The sequence below is a fragment of the Cottoperca gobio genome, chromosome 6 (assembly GCF_900634415.1).
Source record: "Cottoperca gobio chromosome 6, fCotGob3.1, whole genome shotgun sequence".
Taxonomy (NCBI): domain Eukaryota; kingdom Metazoa; phylum Chordata; class Actinopteri; order Perciformes; family Bovichtidae; genus Cottoperca; species Cottoperca gobio.
This window is the reverse complement of record NC_041360.1, coordinates 3,003,518-3,026,017: the sequence shown is the minus strand read 5'-3', so window position 1 is coordinate 3,026,017 and position 22,500 is coordinate 3,003,518. Positions and strand designations below refer to the sequence as shown.

The window sequence follows — 22,500 nt, the reverse complement described above, 5'->3', positions numbered from 1 at the left end:
TCCTGTTTTTCCTGGTTACCTGTTATTGTCTTGTTTTGTATGGGAATAGTTTTCTAGTTGAGTATAATGGTATGCTGTGAGAAATAAGAAATACAACTTCAAAATGAAAATGAAAGAAGTATGTGACAGTTCTGGGTTGCATATCAGAATGCTAGAAGAAGAACTTAGTAAAGGTTTGTGGCTCGATGCCTGTAATCCCCTTGAGACTTTTCCTCACTGAATCCTTAAGATACACTGCGCTGGTTTTCTTTTAAACTTCCTTCCTTGAATGCATCAGAATCTGAACACAAAGCAGAGGGCCGTCGCCCGATTTATGGCATAAAGAAAGAACGGAAGAAAGGAGAGCGAGTGGTCTGTCTTTCTGCTGACTCAGAGGAAAGTGGGGAGAAATGAAGGTTTTATGACCAGAGGAAAGAGGCAACCAGTCGGCTGAAAGAGAAAAATGCTTTAGTAAAACAAGAGCAGAGAGAGAAAGAGGGGCAGGACAAGATGATATGTGCAAGTATTGAATATGAAATTGATTTAGTAAAACAGAGAGAGACAGGGGGGCTGGTCGACTGGAGGAAGAGAATAATGGTTTGGTGATGAGGGAGAGAAAAGTAGTTAGAATAGAGATAGAAAGAAAAAGCAGCAACAGTCCTTCCCTGCTATTGTTTGAAAGGTTCTGCGTCAGTGTTGGCTCACTGCTCATGTCATACCACTGCATGAGTGTGTGTGTGTGTTTGGGGTAACTACACAGTAAGGAATGTGGCAGACAGTGAAATACTGTGGACGAGATTGCTGTGTGTGTAACGAGTAATTACACGGCAGTAATTAGTGTGTAATTAATATAAAATAAGACTCCAGTGTTGTGGAACTCAGAGGCAGCCATGTCAAAGACTGTACAGCGCTGCCATGTTGTGTCGGCTCATTCTCATGTCAATGTTTCACTTTCAGTGGGAAATGATTGGCTTAAATGTAAACTAAGTAAAGCTGGTCCTTTTTATAGTTATGTTTATAGCTACAGTTATTAAGAAAAGCAGAAAAGGAAAGAAATCAGTGATGTCGATTTTTGGCATTTCAATTTGTAAAGAAAATGTATGTTACATGAAACAAATACATCTGTACATTTCAGGACCTGCACACAGCGGTTCAGCTACAGCTCAGTCAGATACACAGTAACGTTTTAATGCACTTTGATCACTGTAATATTATTACATTAAATAACTATTAAAAGACAGATTCCAAGACTGCACGTGAGGCAGAAAGGCGATGATGAACATGAACTGGCCGTCACAGGTGTTGGTCTGTTCCAGTGTGGGTCAGCTGGTGTTGATAAAGTCATATAGTGTGTGATATGGAAATATTCTAATCTTGCTGTAAGGTGAGTTCTCCTTACTGACTGTCAAAGACTAACAACTCTGTGCACGTTGGTGCTGAACTAAAGTCTCTGTATTTATGAGTGTAATGTTGACAATGCATCCCTCCCATTTGTAAATGCAAAGATGGTGCTACACAAGTGTTTGACGATGATGCAGAGATATTGTTCTGATATCTGATGACTGTTGGTTATGTACAAAAAGATAAAAAGTGATAGTACCAATACAAAAGATTACTTTGAGAATACACTGATGTTACTCTGTATCTCTAAGGTCAGATATTTAACAATTACCAGTCTATAGTGCCATGTTTAACAAAGGCTCAGTTATTTCCTAAAACAGCTGCTCGCTGTAGTTTTTATCAAACGTTTTCCAGGAGGAAATAATACATTTGTTAGGGACTATTTTCAGCAGCGTATTAATCTATATTTGGTGCTCTAGTGAGTATTTCTGGCAGCAGGACGGTGTATGTAATGAAGGAACATGTCACCCAGTGCAGCAGTGTGGCTCACTGATGTATTTTAATATATTTTGGACAACAATATATATATATATATATATATATATATATATATATATAACACAGAGGAAGAAGATGTTTTTTATTCAGTGGGAACAAGTTTTCTGTATGCAGCATGGTTAGTCTACTTTACAACCACATCACAAACATCATATACCCAGCTGTATTGTTCTCTTTATATTTAGACATTATGCATGCAGGTCCTTGTTATGCATTGTAATAATAATATAAAGATATGAATGACTCCCAGTGTTGGACCTCGTTGTGTCAGTACTCTTTTCTTTGCCCATGTATTTCTCCTGACTCACTGACTGAGTCATGGAGGCCTGGCTTACAACAGGAATTCCATTCTGTCTGTCTGTGTTTGTGTGACACACACACGCACATGCACACACACACACACACACACACACACACACACACACACACACACACGCACACACACGCACACAGACACAGTGATTAGCAGACCACCCCCGTCTACCAAACCACACACACACAGATCCACTGAACACAGATCCAATGATTCGTCTTCACTGACCCCTGAGTAAAAGAAACACACACACACACACACACACACACACACACACACACACACACACACACACACAGGTGTCACCCATAAAGTCAGTCAGTGGAGCAGTGGATCAGCCAATCAGAACACAAGCCAGTCAGTCAGTTAAGTTCTGCTCTATATGTTCTCATTTAGACACCTGAAACTGTGTTTTCATTCAGGTCCTGATTTTACCTGACACTTTTTCCCAGTGCATAAGCATAGGTAGTACTATGTGACTCATATATGGCAGCAAACGTGACCGTCACCTTTGACCCACATACCATAGGGTGCTTGGACACTGCACAGAGCACCTGAAAAGGCTTTGAGCCTCAGTGATCACACTGAACAACTTAAACATATCTATGTCTGTATTCATCATGTGAGATGATTACCTGAGTTCAGAGGGAGGACACCAGGATTGGACCGTATGTAAAAAAATGGTTACACACACACACACAAACACATAAGCACACACACACACACACACACACACACACAAACACATACGCACACACACACACACACACACACACACAAACAAACACACATACGCACACAAACACAGATGGCAGATGAATATGATGTATTTATTATGTCATTCTCATCAGTAATAACAAAGTGTTTTAACTCCCAGTACAACCTGACCCAGCATTGACCATGCTGCATGTTGAGTGTCTACCTCTGTCCTACTGTATGTTGCAATTCACAACAGTAATATATTTTTAAAAAACATCAGTGTGACTGAAAACCGGCTTCATTTCAGTTGTTGGTACAAGTGTCAAATCCTGAGAACCATATTAAAGGTTGGCAGTCAGATGACAGCTTTAGTCTTGTCCAGACTAAAACATGAGCTAATGACATCCAGCTGTTTTTAAAGGTTCATGTCCATCAGTGTGGACATGGCCAAAACAGGAAAATCCTTCTTTTACATTGATTGATTGTGAACCTCATGGAGCTCAGCCCGTTTGGCTTACAAGACACTAAGTAACTAAGATGGTTATGAAACAGTTCATATTTGCACACACTTATTTTACATAAAATAGTATTGTATTAGCTAGCATAGGGTTAGGAGTAGGGGTAGGGTTAGGGTTAGGGTTAGACACAGAAAGATGAGGGAATTATGCTACAAAGGTCCCGAGCAGTTCTGAATCCGGGACATTGCGACATCCAACATTCCTTTTTTTTCTAATAACCACTCCAAACCAACGATGTTTGAAAAATTATGTTTCTATTGTCAAGTCTTCTGAGTCTGTGAAATGTGTCAGATAAGTCACTTTGGACATAAATGCTGCAGTTTCTCTCAGACACATTGAGATTTGGACCAATCCTGAAAGACAAGGCTTTGTCCTGGCCTGACTCATAGCACTCTGGTCATCGACGGCCCATTAGAGACAGCGTTCCCATGAAACATTCTTAGTGTCATAGTCATCTCCCGCAACGTGAACACACTGGGTCAAATGTACTTTCTTCACTCATTAATAGGCCGGGTTATTTTTCCAGAATGTTTCAATGGGTTGTCTTCAGAATTAGCATGAATACGATGAGTTCACGTAATTCTATGGATTTGTGTGGAGAATGATTAAAGCATCACGGTGGCTCAGGTCATAGTTAGAAGAATACCTATTCTCATCCACCTGGGTTTGTTCCTACAGTCCTCAGACAGGACGTCAGAGTAATGAAATAGAAACTGTTTTCCTGATGTGTAACATACTAATCTTAAACTCAAAGGTCCTTTCAACTGCTTCTCGTGATCTGTTGAAAACAACTGAAAACTTTGAAAAAAGTTTTCAAGTGGACCTTTTTACCTTAAATCATTTTAACACTTGGCTCCCAAAGATCAGGACTGAACTTTGATGAACTAACTACGGTGTTTGGCTGATAGAATACTCACCTAATTGAGCTGAAACCTTTCTGCTGATAACTCGCACCAGAGTATATGAAGTATATATAAATACTGTATAGGTATTCAGTATGCACCTGTATGTTGGGCCCTTGCTTTCACAGTACAGTTAAGTACAGTTAGTAGACAACAACAAGCTATGAATCACTGCATGTTTTGCCCCGCTGCTCAGTGCTGAATCATAGAGTCAACACTGCAGTTTCAGCTGCAGCTTTCTCAACAGATTTATGTGAGCGATCAAAGTGTCACAGTTCACCAGTGTGGAGATTTACGCCCCTGTGGTTGTGAAACCATCTTAAACCATACACCTTTGGTCTGTTGTTTTTCCTAGCATTTCTGTGGCGATATAACATAACAAAATATTGATGCTTTTCATGCGGCTTCATGTCTTGGTGGTTTTGAGCTTCTGTGTTTTGAACGTTGTATTCCTGTGTAAAAACGAAGGCTTCTGCACTTGATCATAAGTGTGTTTTGAGCAGAGAAATAAAGACTGTAATCTGTCTGTCACTGACATACACCCTCAGTGATCAGAGGGTGTGTCCGCAGGGTTTAGCTCAAGTCTTTGCTACCTGTGTAAGTGCAGGTTAGTAAAGCCCCTAAACACAGGTGTGTGGACACACGTTCGGATCTTCTGCAGTGTATTGCTCATTTCTCCAGGTGTTGGTTCACAATCATGGTCCTTAATGCTCCAAATTTTCCCCATTCTCTAACAGAAATTGGTAAACATGACCATGATGTCCGGTTAGTGAAGTGAAACATGCCAATCCAATGGGATAAAATAAAACCCAAATTAACGGTATTTTTAAGGTAACACATTTTAGAGGAATCACTTCTAACTTGGTTACTGGTTTAAAAATGATTTTAGTCAAACTAAGCCTTAATAAAATGTACTTCTACTTGAGTAATATGTGTCTCTGCTAGGAAGAGCTGCTTTAAGCCAGCCAACTATCTGTGCGTGTGTGTGTGTGTGTGTGTGTGTGTGTGTGTGTGTGTGTGTGTGTGTGTGTGTGTGTGTGTGTGTGTGTCTGGCAGCTATTCATAAGTTCCTACCAGAGTTGTCTGTCAACAGGTTAAGCAGCACTCAGGCCACGTCTCTGTCAGCCTATCCTGTGCTCGGGGCTGCACAATCCCTGCTGTTGTTTCTCCTGTTAGTCATGGCCTGAAGGCAGGAATTCTTCAGCTGGATCTTCACTTCTTAAAGCAGCAGCCTTAACTAGCACTTAGCAGGCTACATTAAGCTGGAGCTGTTTGCACATATTATTTTGTATTTTTTAGCACCAAAAGGTGCAAAAATGACCCATTAAATGCATGTCTATTTATAACTTGACATGTTTAAAGTGTTAAAGTTAAAAATGAAAGGTTTCTAGAAGGCTCCTCAGAAAGCACCATGAGGAGAACTTTAAGATGGTCTTCAGGGACCATTGGACACCTGAAGAATCACCAAAGACAGACAGAACCCTTTCCTTCAGAAAACACACACACAGGCACTGAGGGACATCGACCAAAGAAGGTTTCACCACAAGCCACTAAAAGGTCCATGAACATGAACAACCATTGCATTTACACAAAGTTGGAGGACTTGCAAAAGAGAATGGTCAAAATGAGTGTAACAGAAGCCAAGATATTCTGACTTCAGTCCCTAGTATCGGTCAAGCTCTAAAGTCACTGGATCCTACATGTCCCATAATGCAACTCAGAAGTTTTTCACCTTAGGCTGGGGTTATGCTCACACAGAACTAGTTTGTAAGACTGACCACATCTGAAATCAAAAGTGTAGCTGTTCCGAATAGTCATACTCAAAGATGGCTTGAGAGGGGGGGGACACGATGTCCTTTAAATTGAGGGATATAGCTGACATCTCTCCTGTAATACATTTATAGTGTTGCAGTCTGTTGCTCACAGGAAGAGTTCAAACCCAGCTTACTTTCTCACCCCCACACACCAAAGTGAATGTTGGATTGTCGGTTTCAGGAAGTTACAGAAAGGTTGGGACACATCACCAGGGTTATTCTATCACAAAGCTCGTCCAGAGCCACAGACCTGACACAGCTGTTAAACTGACCTCTACAGGTAACATCAGTGGAGTGCTCCTTTAAGGTTCTTGAGGGAGTAAAACATAGTTTCACACATTACTGCTCCCACACAGCAGTAAGTATAATTGGCTAAGAAGTGATGGATGACTAATATAGAGAGCCGTCTCCATGTACTCGGTAAACGTCAGAGTCCTGCAGCACGAGCATTCTTTCTGCTGTTGTACAAATCAGCCGTGCACTCACAACTATTTCTCAAGAACAGTCTGACGTGCCAGGTCAGGAAAAGAGGGAGGAGGGGGAAGGGAAGGACGGACTGAAGGAGAAAGAGAGAGGGAAACAAAGAAAGGAAGGAAAAGAGGATTGTTATGCTTTATATGTTTGTTTCTCATCTTTATGCTGAAATCATTGAAGTGTGTGTGTGTGTGTGTGTGTGTGTGTGTGTGTGTGTGTGTGTTGTGAAACCTCTGGAATGTGAGGTAATAGGAGAGTTGTGTGTTTGTATGTGGAGGAATGCTGTAGTAAGTGGGACTGTGTGTGTGTGAGAGAGAGCGACAGGCCCAGGCTCGCTTCAGCAATAGCAGGGACAAACACACACACACCTCAGCTATGCATTGCACACACATGTTGTGCACAAAGACACAGGACAGTAACTACAGTAACAGTTCTGGAATACTAGAAAAAACTCCAGTAATCAGAGGATCCATATCCATATTTTTGTTCACTCAACCAAATCAAAACAGAGCAGAGTTAGTACAGTACTAAACACCACAAGACGTTATGACCTGCAGTCATTTTGTGATGTTTTCCCTTTATTTATATAATGTGATCTTTCTGGATCTCTCATTAACTGTGCTCACTAATCACTATCATTGTCACTCATGGGGCTGGTGTTTCTGTTGGTCTATGAAAGGATCCTAAATGTTTCACCAGGTACTGATACCCTGTTAATTGAAAGAAATTGAGAGACAAGACTAATCTCTGTCATAATGTCAGATTTCAGAGGTAAAAACTCCAGAGAATATTCACAGAACTTTTAAAAATAGTTTCTAAAATAAAAGATTAATCAACCAATGGAAAATGAACCAACAAAACAACTGACCTGCTGAAGGGACAGTCACTACCAACTCTGTGCAGCTCAACATCATTCAATCCCACAGAAATCCAAATATACCAGATGTGTCCAGATGTGCAGATGCTCAAAAGAACTAGAATATTTGCTTTAAATCAAATAGTGCAGACATCAAAACATGGAATATTTGTCTAAGCAACAAGCTAATACACAATATGATGTTTTGCTGACTGTATAACTGTATGATAACGGGCTTTAACAGGCAACAATTTAAAATATTCAGATAATCGTTAAGTAAAAATGTCAAACATCTTTGTTTCAGCTTCTCCAATGTGAGGATTTGTCACTTTTCTCTATTTTATATAATTGTACACTGAATAACTTTGTAGATCTTCTGTGGAACTTACAGTAAAACATCTTTTTGCCACAGATTGTTTTCGCTTGACATTTAAAGCAGGAACTGCATGTATTCCTCCTTTTTTAATTTGTATGATATGCACTTTTTTCACTTGCACATTAGGACACATCAGACATGTCATCAGACATGTCATACAAAAAGAGTAAATTGCAATACATTAAACACACACACACACACACACACACACACACACACACACACACACACACACACACACACACACACAGCAGCAGCAGAGTTTCTATCTTGTGTGTGGGCTGTTTTTGTCCCCTCTTGGTTGTCCATGCACTGAATGCATATGTGCATTGTCTGGTAGGATACATCATGTAGAACAAGTCAACACGTTTTCCCTTGACCAGACGTAGTGTCACACTTCTTCTACTCACACTTCTTCTACTCAGCTAGTCCCGCTTTGCTCTGCCTAGCTTCAGCTCACACAGAATCCCTCCAGGCTGCAGGGAGCTGTTTGACTTACTGCAGCAGAGCTGGGAGGTGATGGACAGAGCAGACAAACAAGAGAGAGAAGAAAGAGAAAGAGCAGAAATAAATAGTGACTGCTCCAGAAGTGGCTGGATGGATAACGGAGATGGAGAAAGAGACACACAGGGGGTGCCATGAAGTGCCTTTTTTCTGTTTTTCTTTGTGCATTCTGTTGAATAGGTGCACACACACACACACACTCACACACACACATGCACACATTTGCAGACAAACACGCACAAACTAAAACACATAAAACCTCTTGTGGCAGGCTAGTATTTGTCCCCAGGGGTCAAATAGGAGGCAAGACACAAAGGACATTAAGCCACACACACACACACTCACACACACACACACACACACTCTCACACACTCACTCACAGATGAGTGACCTGTCTATACTGAGCTCACTCCACCAGCTGTTCACATTACTTTCTCCTCACTGGACATCTCTGTGTGTCTTCCGTTCTCTGGTTTTACCTTTCAGCAGTTGGAGTTGCTGGTTATTCTAAATAAAAAAGCTTGACTAACAAAAATGTCACAAAACCTAATTTATTTTAGACATGATACTTAAATGCTTTCTCACATGAATTGCTAGTCATTACACTGTAAATGCTGTCACTTCATGGTATTACATGAAGCAGCAGGTCACTTCACTCACAGGGTTTGTTACACACAGTTTCTGCTTGTGTCCATTCACATGCACATCACACAGCACTGCCAGCCATCCAAAGCAGACCATGAGGACTAATTGAAAAACTGCATGTTCAAGATTGATTCCTCTTGCTGATTATTTGTCATACTCATTGAGTCATTGTTTAATCCATAATTGTCATATATTTCTAAGAGCTCAAGGTCATCTTCAGACACATGTTGTGTGTGTCGAAGATGATGTCAATGATTTAAAAACAGCAGAGCAGCAACATGGTGAGCATTGCACGTGATAAGTGTTGGAATGGCTCCAACATCACTTTGACTTTAGCCTGTTTTCTTTTCATGTGTATAATTAACTTTGTATGCGTTAAGTGATCCATCACAGTGAACATCATGTGTGTATCTGATGTCACAGTTATGCTAATGCATCAGAACAAATGGAAGTGAATGGCTGGTCAGCAGTAATGTTTTAAAATGAGCTAAAACATATGAAATAATAGCTGCTGTATTAGCAGATAACTAAGGTGGACAATGTTTGACAAAAAGTTGGATTTACATATTTTTGTATTTTGGATTTACATATTTTTGAATGACCAGAATTGCACGTGCAAAATGTAGTTTTAAAAAGTATAACAGGGCTGATTAGAGAAATGTACAACTTTTCTTCTGGAGACATAGTTCATGTTTCCTGCTAGTTGCAAAACATAACTGCTGCATTAATAGTTTGCTTTCTTTTAAAGTTACAGCTTTGTATAGACAGTTATATTGTATATGCACAACAGTCTCATGGACTTCATATATTGAGCCGTGCTCATCAGATGTTTAGTTCTCTTAGTGAAAGCGTCAGCAGAGGAGTGTCAGTCCTGTAAACCCTCTCTTTGTCAGTCCTCTGCTCTCTTTCATCCTCTGTCGTCTCCCTGACGACGCGACACCATAGAAGTTTTGGCGACGGTCTGTGGCAGCTGGTTGCCTTGGTAACGGTCGTTGTGGTAACGTGACATTGTTGGGGCCTGATTCTGCTGTGATTTATCCCAGAGGTCTGGCTAATGTGATTAGCTCCCACTGTGTTCTCCACACTCCCAGAGTGCCTCTGCAGAGTGGATGTACAAGTGTCTACTTGATGGCTTTCTCACGCTGATTAGCAGACAAGGATGTTTGCGGGCTTCCAGCCATGTCTCTACAGAGCTGATTGGGCTTTTAACGGATGAAACTCTCTCAAAGTGCTAAATGAATGTTTACTGACAGAATACAGTACCTTTACTTTAGGTCGGTCCAACAAGCGCTTTACTCCAGAGCCGAGTATAAATGAGATACTTGGGCCCTGATGTGTCGTATGCCTTTCTTCTGTGTTGGAGCAAACCAATCGCAGCCCAATCCTGAAGCGAAACCAAGTCAATGACAGTTGACTTGAGCTTTGTGGTGCTTTTCATGCGTACGATCTATGCCTAAAAGAAAAACTAAAACTCTCAACTTTTCAGAAAACTAGTGCAAGAGTTCCAACCTGACGTTTGGTGCTGATGCTCATGTAAAGCATGAGAGGAAGAAAGAAAGAGTCCAACAGAATGCTATTCTTGTCTTGGTAATTCAGCATCTAAAACAGTATTGCAGCCCACCACCGTACGATGGAAACGGAATGCTTCTTAGATCATGAATCCTCTTCTACAATAACAACAGTTTGGTGTTGTTGGACAGGAGTTCTGCTCATACCTTGTTTGAGTCGACCACAACAAAAAACACATCACACATCGTGTATCCAATATCATGTCATGGTGACACGACCCGGCTCTGACCATGCTGCTGTTTCATGGAGAAATGGTTGTTGTGTAGCAGTTGTTCAGCAGACAAAATGTCTTGTATTTAGGCTGAAGACAATGATGTCTGTTCACAATGTATTAGTCAAACCATAGTGTCCACGCAGCTCATGTCGTTCAGTCATTCTGCGGTGGAATGGAGTCAGTAACCTTAGAAATATTTAGCAAGTGTAGGCATGTACTGTAGAACTGAGCACGGTCTCTCCCTGCTTTACTCAAAGCCGCCATGATTCCCACAGTCACCTCTGTGTGTTGCCACAACAGACACATGTGCTGCTGGAGAAGAAGAAGAAGACATTTCGTGGCTGAGTGTTTAAAATGTTCAATATTAGTGCCAATATGATACAGTATCAATACCAAAATGACACTTATTTATATATCTGATGAAAGAATAAGTTATTAAGATTATCAGACCGGACATAGAATACTTTTTAGTTCAGAAATGTATTTTCAAGAGTTGTGATGTGAATCATATTATTTAAAAAATTGTCTTTAAAAAAAAGAAAGTTTTTGAAGATGTCAGCACATTTCTGTGGCTATAAAGCAGATCATTTCATCATTTTACGCTTCTCATTATAAAAGTTCTGAAGCACAACTGCAGAGCTGTCAGCAGGCAGATGAGACTTCAGCACTTTGTCATATAAATAAATAACTTATTGGGTCAATGAACAAACTGCCATCAATTACATCATTTCATCTCATGTTTCTCACGTAGATACAAGTTTGTTATTATACTTTATACAAAGTAGATTACCAATACAGACATGGAGTTTCATTTATTCAGCCTTCAATGCCCAGCACTAGAAGTTACAGCCCCAGAGTGAGAGACAGACAGATACTGTGTGCTATAAAACACTATTTAAACATATGCAAATGTATCAACAGGATTCAGTTTCTTCCCTTTTTATGGTGAGACTCTAACTTCATTTTAATACTTGGGCTGAAGCTCTGATGGGACACGCTCAACTGGGATTGACAAAGAGACGGAAATATAGAGAGCATGAGAAGCTATTCAGGGTGATTGTAAGACCTCAGGGTCGAGTCACTGACTCATTGTCCAATCAGGAGGCTGTGTGAATCATGCTCACTGCACTTCCTGTTTCTCTGGACACTGGAATGGACACAAACAAGTTGTTTTCTTCTGTGTTCTGTGAGTGAGTGATACCTGGCTTCATAAAAAGCTTTATCATTTCAACATGTCCATGTCTGTATTTTATAGATAATGAAATTCTAATAGTGAATACTGTGTGTGTTTGACCCCAGTCTGGTCTCAGTAGCTGTGTATATTTCTATGTAGAGACTTAGTGAGAGAAAGAGCATTGGACAGGCGCTCACACAGATAGCTGGTTAGCTGTTCAGTGTGTGCACATACAGTGCAGGCGTACTGATACTGCAAAATAACACAGAGAAAGAGATAAGGCACATACAGTATATATTCTCTGCATGTGCACAACAGTATATCTGCTGTTGAGGTTTGAGGTTTCCACATCACAAGTTATATACTGCACCAGGATTGGCTCCAGGATAGTTCTGCTGGTATGTGAAAAGATTTAAGGTGAGCTCAGAAAAACGTTCCTCCTTCAGCAGATGAAAGTGAAAACAGCCTTCAAGTGTCAAACACTGTACAAACATCATTCTGCACTGTGAAGCTCAAATATACAAGTGATGGAACAGGAGGCAACGCACTTTGACTGGAGGGGGACTGTTAGCAACATATAAGATGACAAGTTACACTTAGGAAAGGCCAGTACCTAGAAAAGAAAGCAAAGTAACCGAATATCACACAACTGTAGAGTGTCTGGCATGTGTTTGTCTCCTTTAAAGAGGGAATTCTCTGTGCGTGTTAACACAACCATTCAATGAATTTGATGAGGTGAGTAAATTAGGGTCGAGTGTCTCTTTCTGTCTCGGTCCCTGCTCAATGTGAAGCCATGAACAGGCCTTCAGTGCAGTGAAAGAAAAGTCTGATTATAAATCTTGAAGCCAATTACATGGCCCCATTTAGATGGCCAGTGTGTGTGTGTGTGTGTGTGTGTGTGTGTGTGTGTGTGTGTGTGTGTGTGTGTGTGTGTGTGTGTGTGTGGACCTGGCATAGGGCCAGTACAGGCTGTACTAGTCTGTGATGGTTGGGGTGGGACTCAGACACAGAGAGGGAGGAGAGCAGGCGGAGTTCAGACGTGGACGACAAATATTGGTTTAGTTTCAAAGAGTTCCAGAGAGACTGAGGGGAGGTGTTTCTGTTTGCACGCTGGGTTTGTGAGTGTGTTGTGTGTGTGTGTTTTACTGTATTTTCTGCTTCCATTAGTACATGTTAGCTTTCCCGTCATGTGGAATGTGAAACGTCTTGACCCTTGTATGCGTGTAGTGCACTGTGTGTGTTTGCAATGAATGATGATGAATGAATGCAGTGCAATATAATCCCCATTCTGTTGACTGAAGGTTGGGACTCTTCAGATCAGAGGGCTTTTGAATATGAAATATACCCATATTTATTAGACCTATTGACTTTATTTATGTGTTTATGTTGGTTTGTCGACCCCAGGCTTTATCATGATCAAACAGTAATAGCAGTTCAGTGCCCTTGTACTTTGCCCTCTCTTTGGCAGCATGCTAACACAGCATGTCATTTATAAAAATTAATAAAAATATGGCTGTCATCCTAATTATATGCACAGCTGTGGCTGGGATTGTTCAGTTCATCTCATGTAAGGACACACACTCTCCATGGCTCAACACAGGAACATTTATCAAAGCTGCTGGCTCCCAATTCCAAACTGCGTTTTCATCCTGAGTATCTTAAAACAGTGAGCATGATTACTAAGTGTGCTGTTGATGGACACCATGATGTACAGAGGAAGGAGAGAAGCTACTCACAGCTGCAAACAATTCATACGGATAGTTGATGGTGGTGAAAGAAAACTGTTTTTTAATTGTGACCAAGATTTGTACAGAGGACGACATTTTACAGTTAAATATGGAGACACAGTTTCTAAACTATTCCAAACATAACCCGTATGATTGTTAAACAATCACAGACTTTTGTTTTGTCAGCCACAAGTTTCTCAAAAGACCTATTGAACACAGATAACATACCCACCATCTTTTTCAAGTTACAGGAGACAGAACTTCCTAATGCAAGTTAGAAAACAGACGAATGGCTTCTCTTCACTTATCGCTGCTGAACCAACTGTCAGGACTGTCATGTTCACATATTTGCTGATTTCAAGTTCTGACTATGTGGATGTGATCTATCAGCACAGGCACCAACAAATGCTAAACACAAAAGATAAAGATACAGTTGCCATGGCCCTACAACAATCTAACGGTACAGACTGGAAACTAAACAGACAGCTGTACAGCGCACAATAAGCTGTTTTGTCTTCCCGCACTTCCAGTTCTTCTTGTTCCACACAGTAGCAACAGATATCTTACGCACTGGCCTTGGGGACGACATGTTTTCCTGTTGCCGAGCTTTATTAACATTTAACAGTGCATGGCAACATGAACCCACTTATATTTGAATATATTTCTTTCTCCTACAGAACGTGTTGGCCAAGGCGTTGTTCGACAATGTGGCCGAGTCTCCGGACGAGCTGTCCTTCCGTAAGGGTGACATCATGACGGTGTTGGAGCGTGACACGCAGGGTTTGGACGGCTGGTGGCTCTGCTCCCTCCACGGTCGCCAAGGCATCGTCCCCGGCAACCGTCTCAAGATCCTGGTCGGCATGTATGACAGCAAGCAACAAGCCATTCCTTCCACGCCAGAGCCAGCCACTTCCTGTCCCTCCTCCCAGGTGCAGAGACCCCTCCCCCCCCTAAGCGCCTACGCCAAACCAACACCTGCTACGTCATCTGCTACATCCTCCTCTGGGTATCCCAAAAAGCCCCTCTCCTCAACTCAGTACACATCTATGCATCCGGCCTACTCCTCCCCCAGCCCGGCACAGCCCAGCCTTGACTCTGTCTACATGATGCCCCCCTCCCATGGCCCCAAACCAAGTCCACAAAGTCTGTACCAGGTCCCCTCTGGCCCAGGCGGACTCCCTCCCGGACCCCCCAGCAAGGCCCCAGCTCTCGCCCAGAGACAGTACCGCAGTACTGGGCAGGGCGGGGGGACGGGAGGTGGGCAGGATGTGTACCAGGTGCCCCCCTCCCTGGAGAAGAGGAACTGGGAGAGCAGCAACAAGCAACTGGGCAAGGTAAGGAAGGAATTCTGTGGATTGGAAGTATAAAATCTGTTCTTAGTTCAAAGTCAGTTTGAAATAGAAACAAGTTGATGCAACAGACGAGGATAGAACATTTAGTTGAATTGTTCCTGGCCTGAGCTGTGGATGTTTTTGTATTATGCACACACACACACACACACACATGCACACACACACACACACACACACACATGCACACTCACACACACACACACACACACACACACACACATGCACACTCACACACACACACACACACACATGCACACTCACACACACACACACACACACACACATGCACACTCACACACACACACACACACATGCACACTCACACACACACACACACACACACACACACACACACACATGCACACTCACACACACACACACACACACACACACACACACACACACACACACACACACACACACACACACACACACACACACACACACACACACTTCCTGCTATTGTCACTGTTTACTGGTGTATGTGTCTATTCTTTGTCACACCAAAAACTCAAGGTTGCTCTTTGTGCTGTGCGATAAGGTTTGCACATATTTGCCAGTTATTGGATCTCTGCAGTAGTGTAGTGTGTCACAGAGGTTATGTAAAGGTGCGGTCCTACACCTCATAGTGCAGCAAATCTTAAGTTGACTTTCAATATTCACACTTTGTCTGATCGGAGAGCTTCAGGGAGTTCAGAACGATGAATGCAGTGTGAAAGCTTCAGATGGTTAACCTGCCAACCTCAACTACTCTACAGACCTTTTCAGGAATACATAACATTGCTGGCTTTATCAAGCTCTTAAAGCAATGGCTTTTTCTTAATGTTCCTGACATCTTTATTCAGACACGACAGAACTTTGAGGCAGCTGAAGGAAACTTGTGCGTGTAGTATTTGGCTCGTGGTGTGTGAGAGGAAGTGGTTACACAGCGGTGAAGAAGTTGAGAGGTTCAATGACTGAAGAAACAAGATTCAGTTTCAGTTTTCTCACAAGCTGAAATTGTGTTTTGCTGTTGAAGCCTGAGTTAATGAGCATGGTGAGCGGCAGGGACACTCACTTCGTCCCTCTGGACCTCCTGGCGAATGTTCTCATCAGTTTCATCAGCAGATAATTCCCCTGCTTAATCTTTGCATATCCCACAATGCACACGTATAGAGTGACAGGACGTTCAGTTGGTGCTCACATGCTGTTTGCATTCTGCTGGATGTTCATTTGTATTCATCTATGCAGTTGGCATACATGACTGAATTTGAACATAGACATGTGATGAGATTGTTACTTTATTATCAGTCCTAACACACCATGGAAAAACTACAAAATGAAATATCTTCATGCTAGAATGCCATCGCGGCGCTTACCTTAATGAGTTTAAGTTCACACTGTACATCACAGAGCCCTGCTGAACAGCTCACCTTGATAAGAAGTACGAGACAGAGAGGAATACTAAGAGAGCTGAGAGACAGAAGCCGCAGAGAAGGGAAAGACAGCATGATGACAAAAGAAGAAAAAGAACGCTGACAGAATAAACAGTAGGCTGTGTGTGTGTGTGAGTGTGTGTGTGTGAGTGTGTGTGTGTGTGTGTGTGTGTGAGTGTGTGTGTGTGAGTGTGTGTGTGTGTGTGTGTGAGTGTGTGTGTGTGTGTGTGTGTGTGTGTGTGTGTGTGTGTGTGCGTGCGTGTGTGTTTCTGCGTGAACCAGTAAAATAATAAAATTGTTAATAATTCATCTCTGATCTTTTGGTTGGGTGAGTAAACACTTTACTGCAGCAGGAGACATGCTGTGTGTGAGTCAGAGTGGTGTGTGTGTGTGTGTGTGTGTGTGTGTGTGTGTGTGTGTGTTGATATTGATGGTGGTGATGGGTCCAGCTGCTCCTCTGTTTCCTAACATATGAACTAATATCTGTCTGTCTCTAACTGCCTCATAATACATTCATATGCAAAATGAAGTAGGAATGTCAATGTGTCCACAGTGTCCTGCACTTCCTAAAATAGTTCAATGTTTCTCTACAAACTGTATGTGTGTGGGAACATTTCTTTACAACAGCATCATGGGACACTAAAGCAGATATGTGTTCTCTCAGACAATGTTGACAAGGCCTTTTTTAGAACAGCTATATATGAATAGAAGATAGATGCAGTTTTTTTCCATCGAGCTAAGACATGCACGATGAGCCATCTGATGAGCAACTGCAATTAGATGTTGTAATGTGCACAGCACGAATCCCTTTTGTGTAGCACAGCATGGCATGGTTAAAGGTGTTTAGGTTGAGGATGTGTTGTCTGCAGCTCTGCATTTAACAGCTCACTGGTTACTGTGTCCATACTGTCTTGTGAGGACAATCTTTGTCAAACAATAGCACCACTGACAAAAGCACCGCTGCCGATACCGACTCCAGAACCACGGGCACATCTAGGGACAGTAGACCTCTCGGGCTGAGCCCTAAAATCTGCGTGTATCTGGGGTCGAGCTTGGATTGATAAATATTGCAATCAGGGCCAACACCCTGACCAGATCTGCTTAATAAGGTCAGTCGTGGGCAGATCCCGATTCAGTCATTCCTGATTATACACAGCAAGATATTTAAAACTGTGGAGCTTTCTCTCTAGTTGCATGTGTTGTTTACTGTGTTGAGTGATGACACCATCGGGGCTGGGCTCCTCTGCTGCAGTGGACAGTATTGCAGATCAACATGGTTATCCTCTGCTTCACATCTAAAGTGTGCCATAATAGGGCCAAAATTAAAAGAGGGATGATAAAGTAGCTCAATAAACATCCCACAGAAAGATGTTCCATGACGTAATGCTTCGACATCTCCTGAGATCATGCTCCCTGGAGGAGGAACCCTTCAGAGTTCTGTGATTCTTTGCCTCTTAGTTTCCTCCCCACTTCTGACAGAGATGTAAGAATCCAACATGTTCATATTGTAGGATATCATGCTAATTACAGCCTGGAGCAGCCACTACATGAGACTTGGTGTTGTTTGTAGAGGCTAGATGTTGTTCCACATTGGTCTAATAGTGTCAACCTAGTTAACTCAGAAAGGAGTTACTGCACATGTAACAGTGAAGTCATACCTGGGTCCACATGTCGTCAGGAATTCACCAGAGAGAGGGAGAAGCAGGGTTGTGTCCCAGAGATGAGTATAAGTTTACCTATGCAGCGTCACTACAGTCTTTACGGTGACGTAACTGTCACATGTCAGATGTTCACAGCAGATGCTTTATGTACCCACAGAGAGGGAGGATACTCTTACAGGAACAATGTATAGTGTCGTAATGATTTAATGTGTTGTTCTACCTTCCATGCAGCCTCAGGTCTCTTTTTATTTTGGTATGGAATTAAAGGCTCCATTTTTATTGCACACAGCGTGGACAAATGTGTCGAACATTGCTGCCATATGTGATGGCTAAACATGTCATTCCAAAACAGTGGACAATAATGTGCTGCTAAAGCAGCCTCCTCTGGTGTCAGGCTTTCCAGCAGATGTTGAACCTGTTGCAGGGATTTATTCTCATTCTGACACGAGAGCATTAGTGAGGTCCAGCACTGATGTTGGTGATCAGGTCTGTTCTTCCCAAAGCTGCTGGATGAGATGAGGTTAAGTTCTTCCACAGCAAACTGAGCAAAGCATTTCTTTATGCGGCTGCTTTTGTGCTCGGAGGCATTGTCATGTTGAAACAGGAGAGCAACAACAAACTGAAGGCACACTGTAGTGTGTAGTGTTAAGATTATATTTCATTATTGGAACAAAGGGGCCCCAGAAATGTTTCTTATTGTCATCAAATCTCATAAAATGCTCAAACCATCACTGAATGTATTCCCTAACAAGTACTGTGTGTGTATCACAGCCTGATATATCTTCTTCCTCTGAGCCATAGAGCTACATTGTTGTTAAAAACTCATCAATGAGCCTCATTGTTGCACTGAGTGACATGTTGCTTCATTACCATGAACACACACACACACTGTACTTTATTCTCACTCAATCCCACACACACACCGTCCTGTTGCCACAGACACTCACTAGAGAACCAAATGTGGATTAATCCGCCGCGTCACATGCTTTATGTATTTACCTTGCCAATGCCCTTCATTGTAATGAGTTGCTCTTATGCTCACTTACCTCCCCTTGCCTCCTGCTCTACAAACACACACACACACACACACACACACACACACACACACACACACACACACACACACAACTCAAAAGACACACACTTCCCTCCTGCCAGTTACTCATTACGAAATAAGGAGTTCCTGCTGAGGGAAGACTACACACTCTCTCTCACTCACACATCCACACAGATGAGCAGTAATTTAAGAGTGATGAAAACTGCAGTGTTTGTTTCAACATGGAGAGAGGATGGTGGAGGAAGTGAGCAGAGAGGCAGAGGGAGCTCCAGCTGCAGAGTCTCAGCTGCTGAGGAAGGCTCCAGCTCGGCTTTACACACCAAATGTTCCTTTGTAATATGTTCATGCAGTCTTTCGTCTTTCCAGACGTACAAATATGAGACACGTGACGGTCTGCAGCCTGCTCAGACCAACAGAGGGGGTAACAGGGGGTAACAGGGATAATGTGAGGGGACTTCCAAACTGACACATGCCAGCAAAATACTGCAAAATACAGCAGTAAGCAACAAAGAGAGCGTGGAATCACAAGTGGATGTGAACTCTCCACAGCCTGGCTGCTGTCTGGACTGAAATTGTTTTTCATTCATGAATTGACAGAACATGAACATACTGTTACAAAATGTCATTAACTTGCCGTTTTTTAAAAGGTCTGGAAAAGCTGATAAACGGTCTTTAAAGTTAAGATATTGAAAAGAAGAAATGTATATTTTAAATAAATGCTTAATTATGACAGCGGGCTGGGTACAGAATCCATTGCAATAATGTGTGTGTGTGGTGTGTGTGTGTGTGTGTGTGTGTGTGTGTGTGTGTGTGTGTGTGTGTGTGTGTGTGTGTGTGTGTGTGTGTGTGTGTGTGTGTGTGTGTGGAGGTCAAGAAGTATTGTCAGCTGACACAGCTGTCATCAAAGGCATTGAAATTTGGAAGGGTGTGTCAGCAGCCACGTGTCAGAGCGACTCCAAGCTTAACACTCTCTCACACACACACACACACTCACACACACACACACACACACACACACACACACACACACACACACACACAGCCGCATTATATACTCCAGTGAGTAGGGTTTTGAATATATAAGTTTATTCCTTTAAGGTTTTATTTATACCTGTGCATGTGTGTACAGCCAGTATGTAAAGCAGCAGGACTCCAGTGAGTGTGTGTGAGTGTGTGTGTGTGTGTGTGTGTGTGTGTGTGTGTGTGTGTGTGTGTGTGTGTGTGTGTGTGTGTGTGGAGTTGTCAGGCCTCTAGTTTAAACTAGTTTAAGGGTGGTTCGCTGTGCTCAGAGTAAGTGTCCTGTTTAACAAGTGTGTTAGCACACAGATGGAGAACACACAGGACACACACTGAGCCGATAATAAAAGCAAGGAGAATGAACTAATATATAAATCAAACAGTCCCTAAAATATTACATTAATTTCCTATGAGAAGTGCACTGGAGCCGACTAGATTCTCAAATACTGGCCGGGAAATTGCAGAAGTCATTCCATGCAGCATGTGAGAAACTGCTCTGATCTTGAGAAAGAGCAGAGTTTTCTGTTTTCCCAAAGGCTCCATCACTGATGGATTTTAAAACTTGTGTTGCAGTTGAAGACTTACTGACCATCATGAGTCCCAGTAACGCTCGTCCCCGCCTCACTGAAACACTTTCACATCACTCCTCATTTAACATTATTAAAGAGGTCTGCTGCCTGATTTATATTTAACATGATTAGAGAGTGAAATTATATTCTCTTACAGCATGTTAAATTGTTCAACTCAGATTATTACTGAGCAGGATCTGAGAAGAATCACTTCAACAACTTCACAGCACTTTCACAGCGTTGTGTATATCATTGCATTTATTATAAGGTGGTGTGGTAACGACAGCCACATTTCTCTCCGTGATTGTTTCACCTCGTGCTGCTGCAGCCAGTATCTGATGGCATTCAGGGCAGACGTGTGTTGTGTTGAAAGTGATACAGAAATGTTTCAGGTCCGACCTTGTAACATTGTCGTTGTGACTTTTACGCAAAAGGGACTCATGTGCTTCAGACATGACACCAGCATGTTAAAGGTCAACACCACCTAAATGAAGGATTCCCACATGTTATTTCCATTTCCTAAGAAAAGTTGAATCGATATTGTTGAACATGAGCTTCTCTCTCAAAGCCAGAAACCACAGAAGTTAGTATCAGGTCTGGAGCTGCTCCATACACAATGCATGGGAGACTGATTTGGTTTTCTTATTACTAAATGAGCTTTATTCTCTTGCAGTGTTGTCAGTTCTGAAATAGAAAATGTCCCCATATACTCAGAACTCTCAGTGTCATCTTTAACATCTATCACAAATCATTGTCTATGGAGCAGTTCCACGTCACAAATTTGAGTTCAAGCGCTCTAATTTTGGATTTGGGAGAGAGTTGTCCATGTTTACTTATATTTTAGACCGTCTTAGACCATTGGGAATAACATGTGGGAAAATGGCCATTCTTCACCTTTAAATAGCCGTCAGATTAATGTAAAGCCATCACTTCCACAGATAGACGAAACCTATTTCCTATTCCATCTCTGAAAAAGGCTAATAATAGATTTAATATGATGAATATTTTGATGGAAGGAAAAGTGGAATTTGTTAATAATCCAGTTCCTTTGGCATAAAAACAGTCACTTCTGATGATATTCATCTGTGTGTGTGTGTGTGTGTGTGTGTGTGTGTGTGTGTGTGTGTGTGTGCGTGTGCGTGCATTAACTGTCAGTTTGTGAGTCTACATTCTGCACCACATGCTGAGAGATTAACTGGAGACTAATGAAGTCAACACGGCTGTCTGGCACACTCCCACACATATCTGTAGACATGACCATGCTCTCACACACACACACACACACACACACACACACACACTCACACACACACACACACACACACACACACACAAAGGGCTGAAGTAGGAATATTTTTTGTTTTGCTCATCAGTGTCATTGCTTTGTGTATTTGTTTGTCTGTGAGCATGAACCTGTCAGCCTGTAAGTCATCAGGATGTGGATATCTGAAACCTTCTGTGTTAACATTAGAATCGTGCTTTGTGCTACATCTAAAACCTTGTTTCACAGGTGCTGTTCAGCTGGTTAAAGGATGCATTTATATGTAATATTCCTAAATAGCTTTGTTTAAGCTTATACAGTGTGTCTCTGTCAGTTAGAGTTGGAACAGCTAAATCAATGATATTCCCTCTATTCTATTACACTTACACCAGCATGCCCATCCAAACAGGATGTCATGACTCTTGAGAGGGAGATGGATAAACTCACATTAAGACAAAACTCTCTGGTGAAGGAAGACTGTTGTTGAATGTGACTTTTGAACCT

General features: G+C 42.0%; 1 protein-coding gene across 1 annotated transcript in view; it reads left to right on the top strand.

Moving 5' to 3' along the window:
- bcar1 (BCAR1 scaffold protein, Cas family member) overlaps window positions 1–22,500 on the top strand; it is a 36,584-nt gene that overhangs the window by 836 nt on the left and 13,248 nt on the right. Inside the window, 1 exon segment of the mRNA XM_029434309.1 lies at window positions 14,342–14,998. Coding sequence (XP_029290169.1) covers window positions 14,342–14,998 — 657 coding nt within the window.